This window comes from Chenopodium album, chromosome 7 (assembly GCF_948465745.1).
Source record: "Chenopodium album chromosome 7, dcCheAlbu1.1, whole genome shotgun sequence".
Lineage (NCBI taxonomy): Eukaryota > Viridiplantae > Streptophyta > Magnoliopsida > Caryophyllales > Amaranthaceae > Chenopodium > Chenopodium album.
In genome coordinates, this window is record NC_137840.1 from 61,589,416 (window position 1) to 61,597,918 (window position 8,503).

At 32.0% G+C, this 8,503-nt stretch overlaps 2 protein-coding genes across 2 annotated transcripts; one reads left to right on the forward strand and one right to left on the reverse strand.

Annotated features, from left to right (window-relative positions):
* The first annotated feature begins 2,556 nt into the window (after nt 1-2,556).
* LOC145639130 (uncharacterized) lies at nt 2,557-4,038 on the forward strand. The gene is made up of 2 exons (XM_081690295.1): nt 2,557-2,859; nt 3,542-4,038. The coding sequence occupies exons 1-2, from the start codon at nt 2,713-2,715 to the stop codon at nt 3,836-3,838; spliced, it is 444 nt and encodes a 147-aa protein (XP_081546421.1). The 5' UTR covers nt 2,557-2,712; the 3' UTR covers nt 3,839-4,038.
* Nucleotides 4,039-6,816: 2,778 nt separating this feature from the next.
* On the reverse strand, nt 6,817-8,217 carry LOC145639131 (abscisic stress-ripening protein 3-like). Its single transcript, XM_081690296.1, has 2 exons — nt 7,872-8,217; nt 6,817-7,337 (listed from the first exon to the last, which is right to left on the reverse strand). The coding sequence occupies exons 1-2, from the start codon at nt 8,025-8,027 to the stop codon at nt 7,161-7,163; spliced, it is 333 nt and encodes a 110-aa protein (XP_081546422.1). The 5' UTR covers nt 8,028-8,217; the 3' UTR covers nt 6,817-7,160.
* Nucleotides 8,218-8,503: the final 286 nt, after the last annotated feature.

An 8,503-nucleotide genomic window follows, 5' to 3' on the forward strand; every position in this document is an offset into this window, starting at 1 on the left:
TAATTATTATTATATGATTAATAAATATTAATTATTTTTAATATTAATAATTATTATAATTATTCAAAATAATAAGTTATTATCATCAATACAATATTTATTATTATTATTATTGAATATTAATTATTATTATTGTTATTATTAATTATTATTTGAAAATAGAGTAGAGCAGAGCAGAGCAGATTTCTTTTTTAGCAGAGCATAGCAGATCAAATTTGATCAGAGCAGAGTAGAGCAAAGCTGAGCACAGCAGAGCAGCTCTAAAGAACAGGGCCTTACTAATGTTTCTTGGTTGCGAAAAAACTAAAGAAATTTGGTTTATCCTTTAACCAAGAGTTGGTTGTGCAGGTCTCTTACACCTGGAGGCTTGGCGGCTTGCTACCCACCCTAAACAACCTCAGAATGAACAACTTCAATCTTAAAAAGTTATCTTTTTTATTATGGAGCATATGGAAAGAACGAAATTATATTGTTTTTCGAAATGAAACATTAGATATTCCTCGAACTTTTCACGTATCGCAATTTGTGTTCAACGAGTGGCAATGCCGTACTCTCACATATAACTCTTGTTCCCACATCACGCGTGGGGCTAAAAGTTTGGGCCAAGTCCATGGTCCTAAGCTCAGCAACCTGAAATTACAAAAATACCCCTCCATAATCCAACCCATCATTAATCATTACAAAATACAGATTTGCCTTTATGGTCTATTCACATATTACTAAACTGAGCCGAACTTTTGAACTGAACTGTATTGAACTGATTGGAGCTGACATGAAATGAGCTGAAATGAATAATTTATGAGAGGGAGATTAGGAGATGAACTGAACTGAACTGATTGGATTTGAACTGAACTGAAATGAGCTGAAATGAACTGAAATTATCAAATTTAGTAAATGTGATCAGGCCATTAATCTGACCAATTAAGTACAGCTTCTGCCACCTGAAAGTACAGCTATAAATAGCACTCCAATCATTACTGATGGTAAGTTTTTCCTAATTCTCTCTCTAAGTACACACTCTTTCTAGAGAATACCCTTGCTAACTTAACCATCGGAGGGGCTTTCCCGGTCACACCCCGGGGCAGCTAACCTTCCCTATTTTGCAGGCCGAGCTCTCGGACGTGCAAGCAGAGCCCTCAGACATTATCCCTTTGCTAAGCGGAGCTGAAGAAAATTTGGGGAATTCGAACAAATAACTTTAGGACACCTTGATCTACCTTATTATCCTAAGACTTCCAAGAGCATTCTGTTTCCAGAAACACCTCTCTAGGCTCGGATCACCTATATTGAGATCCCAAACCCATACCCACCACCAACCCATCCATTCCATTCCGCGTGCAGCAGGTTTCCTAGAAAACACCCCCTTTAAACTCTTTCAAACTCAAGTTCGACGCGACGGTTCACTAAAAAACAACTCAGCAGCAGTAGGTGTCATCAGTATAGACAACATTGGTTCCCTTATTGTAGCTCGCACCTTCAACCTTGGCAACACCACTGTTTTTGTTGTAGAAGCTACATATTTTCAAAAAGCATCCTTCTTGCTCTTTAATATGGGATTCAACATTTAGTCATTGAAGGGGATAATTTCCTAGTAATCAACGCAGTAAAAGGAGTTTGGTCCGTTCCATGGCAACTCAATCACATCATCGTCGACATCCTCAATCTTCTTCAAAGGTTTCAGCTATGAAATATTAACCATGTTTACAGAAAAGCAAATAGAGCAGCAGATTGGATCACGAATGTAGGTCATCTTGTTAGTGATAACATGGATATTACTCTTTGTACTTCCTCGTGTTTGTACCCTATTATTTCCTCTAATGCGTTAGGAAGTTTCCTATTGAGGAGGGGTTCTTAATGCTTTCTTTTTTCTTACCTTTAAAAAAGAAATGAAAATGAAAGTATTTTTATTAGGCCTAATCAAACCAAGCCGGTACAATATTGGCTTGGCCCAAAAAATTAGATATGGATAAATTTTTTGGGTCTGGTCGAACTGATTTTCCTAAAAAAAAAGGTTGACAGTCCAAAATAATCCATTTTAATTAAAATTTTAGCCCGTCTCAAAACTGAAATAGCAAGGTTGGGCACGTCTTTTTTAGCCCAAAGGCTTAACCTAAAATGGGCGTGGGTAAAGCCTGGCCTAGCACGCGATCACCTCTAGATTTTATAATACTTACAGCACGAAATTTTAACAAGATGCAATTAGCAACATGAACTTACCATACATATTTCATACATATTTGATATGATAAACGGTTGGAAATTATTTATTAAGATACCATAAATATTGAAAATTATATGATATATGATTTATTTGTAGTATATTTTTATTCTCAAGAAATTGCTCTTAAACACTTCTAGTGATGTGGCAGTGGGGGGACAAGGCATTGGACCATCACATATTCACATTAAGAAAAATATCAACTAGTCATAATTGTAATGAATGTAGTTAAGAATTTGGATACTATTATATAGGAGTATATGCGAATTGGATAATATCTTCCAATTAACGCGGATAACGCTATTTCTTAACAAATATATCAAACAACGAACATATTTCTTAACCTATAAGTATTTCCACCCTAGTTGTCTATATAAACGTTAAAAAAATAAGCTCATTAACCAATAAATTGTGCTCATAATAATTCTCTTAAAATTTATTTTTGTTTTATTGTTAGTCTAATTATACCGTCCTCAAAACTCAACTAATACACTATGGATCACCACGGTCACCACCACCATCACCACGGTCACCACCATCATGAGAACGGGCACGCCGATGCGGAGAAGCAACTAAAGCATCACAACACCCTTGAGCGTATTGGTGAGACGGCTGCCGTTGCTGCTGCTGCTTATGCCTTGGTATGCTTTTTATTTGTTTCCTTAATTATTAAGGGCTTGAGGGTGCATTATTGTATATATTGAAATTTCACCAATTATTGGATTAATTCATTGTTGTATATTTTGGTTGATACAAAAATTGACATGAATGATTCAATTTATATATTTTCTAATTAGTATATATATTAATTTTTTATTATATAGATTTATATATTTAAATTTAAGGGCATCTTCTTAAAGCAATTGAATTATTGTTACGTTTATGTGCATATATTGACTCATCAAATTCATCAAAGACGAAATAAATTAAATATTTTAATTCTGTCGATTTCTAATGATATATATGGGTGAATAATCTAGGGTTTAATTTGAAAAGTTTTTTTTCTTTTTCCTAATTAAGGTTAATTGCTAATTATACATCCACGTTTGATTCCTAATATGAGGTAATTGAAATATTATATATACACACACGTATAATTTGACGTTGTTAGTACTGATTTGATTAGGTTTTATGAATAGTTATGGGATTATTCTATGAACGGAGTAACATATTAGATTGATTTTCATGTAATTTGTATCTGAACTAAACTGATTAGAGCTGAACTAAACCGAAATTAAAGCTGAAGTGAACAAGCCCTAAATATATAAAAAAAGTATCGATTTTTAAGTGGAGTTATAACGAATTTTTATGTGTGATATACAGTATGAGAGACATGAAGAAAAGAAAGACCCACAGCATGCTCACCAACACAGAGTGAATGAAGAGATTGCAGCCGCGGTTGCGGTTGGTGCTGCCGGTTTCGCTATGTACGAGCACCACAAAAAGAATGAAGCCGAACATGAGCTACATTCTTCCCAACACCATGGTCACCATTATGATCATCATAACCAATATCATGGTCATCATCATGATCATCATAACCATCATCATGGTCATCATCATGATCATCATAACCAACACCATGGTCATCATCATGATCATCACCACCACCATCATTAAATTAGTTTGTCCATTATTTTGGGATTTTGTGCTATTTAAATTTTCCTATAATTATATTAGACCTTTATGTTATGTAAGGGTGACTAGTGTTTGATCTCTTTAATTTGTTTAGGGTTACAACTGATCGAGTCGAGTTTGAAGTTGATCTAGCTAAGGCTTTGATAAGTTGGACAAATAAAATTATGTTTATTAAACTCAAAGATTATGTTTTCAAGATGGAGTAAATAAGTTACTAATTTTGAAGTTTTAATGCTATATAAAGAATTGGTTAACTGGCTGGTCAATTGACTCAGTTCATCATTTCATCGAGGATATCTCGTTAGTTTTTATGTAATTTTAAGCTTTTAGTTTAGCTTAACAATGATCAATCAAGATTAGAAGTACATTGTGTTGATTAACATGAAGACTATAATTGGGATCTACAGTTAGGTTAAGTTAATTGTTCATCTTGTTAAGTTGTTATATTTGGTCACAAAAGTTATTTTTATAAAAGTTATTCAAATATATGTGTACAAAAAAATTCAAACACTTTTTTTTGGAACTTTCAACGAGCCATTGAGTTTAAGTCAAATTAAACATGAACTTGTATGATTTTAACTCATTTACTAAAAAGTTTTACTTTTACTACCTTCGTTTGTGAGACATAAAATTTATATAACAAGCGTTTGCACAAAACTAAATACTTAAACGAGGAAAATTCTAGATAAAAGATCTTGTGATGGTTGAGAGATAATGTCTTTTTAAATGTAGAATTGTGAATGACTTTGACAAATAATGTACTAGTCCGAGCACATCATATGGCATGCGTGCACTATTGTCATACAATCTTACTAAAATATACCAGCACAATCCAATTAATAACAATGCGTGGTAGTTAACAGGCATACTTAGTTAAAGTTTTGAAAATATTACTTCTTAATAGCTTTGATCAAATTGTGTGTACACCATTTTCTCCTTTAAAACTCTCTTACACTAAAATATTCCATAACATAAGTAATTTTAATTGCAACACACATTATTTTTGATTCTTTTGAACAATGTAAGGACGCATACAAATATTTTGTTCCTCGTTAATTGCTTGAATTTTGGGACTTCACACAATATACTCCTTGCTTTTTAGTTTTCATATATCAAGATTTTAAGCTCCATATTTAAAGGTGGATGTAGGTTGTGCCTCATAACGAGTCCATGTGCTTTGGGGTAAGCTAGGACTGAATCACGGCCCAATATACGATTTTGCGTGTTGTGTCGTGCCAAAATTTTCAAATAGTCCGCCCTTGTATTGACCTATTTCATACGCCATGGTATCGAGCTTTTGTGCCTTAGTTATTTACAGGATTTAGAATGCTTCGTCATTTTATGTCAAATCAAGTTGTATCATGCCTTGTTGTACTTCTCCCAGATAATAAAGATGGCTCAGGCTTGACCTGTAGTAACGTGTCGTTCCTATATCATATCTGTGTATTGTGTTGTCCTTTTTTGGGTCGGCTTGGTCCAATGCCACTCTAGGATGTTAAGATTACCTTTTTTTTTTTTTTTTTTTTTTTTTTTTTTTTTTTAAGGAAAAGGATGTTAAGATTACTTGTGGAGTTGTGGGTTGTGAATTTTATAAAAATGTCTAGGTTCAATTAATCTTTCAAATTTATAAATTGCTGCAAAATATCTAAGATTTTAAAGATTTTTTATGCTATGCGAAAAATCTAAAGATTAAATTGAATGGCTGGCCCAGTAATAATTTGAATATTAAGATTGGACAAATATTCAAGGAGTGGCCCTATGGTGTAGTAGTCTAACATGATTACGTAACATAAACTTGAGTTTTACATTACAATTTGTGTAAAATTTGAGTCTTTCTTTCTTCTGAGACTAGCAAGTTTTTACCAGATTTTACATAGATTACTGTATTTATTCATAAGGCCTATTTTTATAAAAATTTATAGTATGTTGTATGGCTCACAAAATGATGTTCATTACTCTTATACAAGTACTCCTATTAATTTGTCAAAAAAAAAGTACTCCTATTAATTACGAGTAAAATGGAAATAGTAAATCTTTAATACTTGTATATATGCATTATAGACTAAACTTTTACTCTTTATAGAGTTTCTAAAGCTTCCTTTCGTTCCTAAAAGTTCGACTCACTTTGCATTTGCACGGTCTCCAATGAACATATTTGATTATGAATATCTTTGGTTATATATAAGTAAAAAATATAAAAAGTTGATATTTGAAAATTTTATAATAAGGTGAATCTAATAAGATCTCTCATGCTAATTTATTTTTATCATATAAATCGTAACACGTGGTCAAAATTATTTTATTTTGACCACATGAATAGTAAGTGAGTCAAACTTTTAGAAACGGAGTTAGTATTATTGATAGCAGCGCAATATACTCCATCCGTTTTTAAATACTTGCTCCATTTTTCTTGGACACGCATGCCGATGCTAATATTTGATCACTAATATCTTTAATTATTAATAAGTATAAATTCTAACAATTGAAAATTAATAATCTATTCATTGAGATGATTCCAACAAGTACCCACAAGACTATATTTTTTCTTATGTATAAATCACAAATATTAGTCCAAGTAGGACAAATGAATAGTGCAAAAAATAGAAATGGAGCAAGTATTTAAAAACGGAAAGGGTATTAAAATCAAAGACTTGAACTTGTGACCTTTAACTTCTCCAACCACTAGTTAATTAGCAATCTATAAATTGATTATATTACGACTTATTTAGTTGTAATAGTTATTAATCATGTGATCCCTATTGATATATGGTACATCTATATCCGCTCCCGAGTAGGGTATAGCTAGACCCGCTTCCAAGTACTCCATATTATCTCATATTCTCATGTAATGTATCTAATAATTTTTATTTTGACGGTCATTGTCTCACAAAAAAAGCTAGAATTGAATATACGTTTACAGACATAGGGTTATCATCTCATAGTTTGCATAAACTGAATAATTATTTCAACACAAGAGAAAAGAAACTTTAATAATTATATATTACTCTACATAATAAGTAACCAATACATATGGTGTATTTTGTATAAAAAAAAACATCAATCCTTAAGCAAACAACACCATATAAATAATTATTTTTAATAAAAGTTGTCACAATATGATGCAATCCCAAATAAAACTAATTACATATATATAATATATACAAACAAAATACACACACTGAGTAGATGATCACTTATTTTCCATACTTATTAATTACACAACCAAGTACGTACACATGAACTCTCAAGCCGTAGGAAAAGCAAGCAAAGCATCGTATAGAAATACGGTATAGTAACGGCCTTATTAGAAGAGGTGGTGCTTTCCATCATGTTCTTTCCTCTCTTCCTTGGCTTCCTTCTTCTCATGATGCTCATGGAAGGCATAGCCACCGGCCCCTACAGCCGCCGCAGCTGCGATTTCTTCCTCTAGTTTGTGCTTGTGTGCATGCTCTGGATCTTTCTTTGCCTTGTGCTTCTCATGCTATATACAACAATACGATTCCACAAGAATTAATTACTTGACTAATAATCTAGGTTATATACGTAGTACAAAAAAAAAGTGTGTTAAGTATTATATTATGATACTATAAATCAAAATTATATATTATGCTAATATTGATGAAGAAATCATAATAGAGCATTAACTTATTTATGTGATTTTCACTTATCAAATGTTTTTAACTTGATTTTATTTTAATTGTAATTTAAAGTTTAGTAGCTCATACTTTTCTTAAACTTAAATTTTATCAGATCTTATTTAAACTTAAATTTTTCAAAACAAATAAAAATAGAGTAAAAGAAATCGTCTTAATAACCAATCATTTATTAATCTCCCACACAAGAAGGCTAATTTATTCTTGTTATGTGTGAGAGATTGATGAAACTCCAAATCGCGATATTTAACCTAGACTCTCCTATATGACTATGTCACCGTACCAAGTAATTTAAGACGTACTACACATAAACATATAATAGCTAGTCATTGATATTAGATAATCAAAGTAAGGTGGCTTACAAGAGCAAAAGCACCGGCCGCAACGGTACCAAGCTCACCCAAGTGTTCTTTGTGCTTGTGAGACTTTTCTTCTTTCTCATAGTCTACGGGCTTGTTGTCATCTTCACCACTCTTGTGGTGGTTAAAGAGGCTGTGGTGGTGTTTCTCTTCCGACATGATTATATATATATTTTTTTTAACTTGGTATGTTGTAAAAAACTACAAGTGTTTTTGATTTTGTAATTCTATGTAACAATAACACTTGATGTTATAATATGAGATTATGTTGGTAGTTGGTACCACTATATATAATGAAATGTTTTCTATGATGGTTCCGTATTCGACATAAAAATTCACATTTTTGTTATCCTTTTTAGAATGGTGGGTCATGATTTATACAAGTATATACGAAGTATATAGTTTAATAGTTGCATTATTTTAGATTTTTGTAAGAGTGGGTCTACAAGAAATTTCATGTGATCTAATTCGGGTGCACATTTCACATCAAATAAAGTTAACCCATTCATTTTGTTGTTGAATGAAGTTGATGAAAGCAAGGGTTAAAAATGAAAAAGTTTAGGTAAATCTAGTAAAGTTAATAGAAGAATTTCACTTATTGAAACTTTTAATTAGTCTGCTAAATAATAATATGG

Bases quoted from the DNA above. Each gene is read 5' to 3' on its own strand.
- LOC145639130 (XM_081690295.1), top strand. From the start codon at position 2,713: ATGGATCACCACGGTCACCACCACCATCACCACGGTCACCACCATCAT. The intron at 2,860-3,541 runs GTATGCTTTTTA...TGTGATATACAG, and splicing joins CTGCTGCTGCTTATGCCTTG to TATGAGAGACATGAAGAAAA.
- LOC145639131 (XM_081690296.1), bottom strand. From the start codon at position 8,027: ATGTCGGAAGAGAAACACCACCACAGCCTCTTTAACCACCACAAGAGT. The intron at 7,338-7,871 runs GTAAGCCACCTT...TGTTGTATATAG, and splicing joins CGGCCGGTGCTTTTGCTCTT to CATGAGAAGCACAAGGCAAA.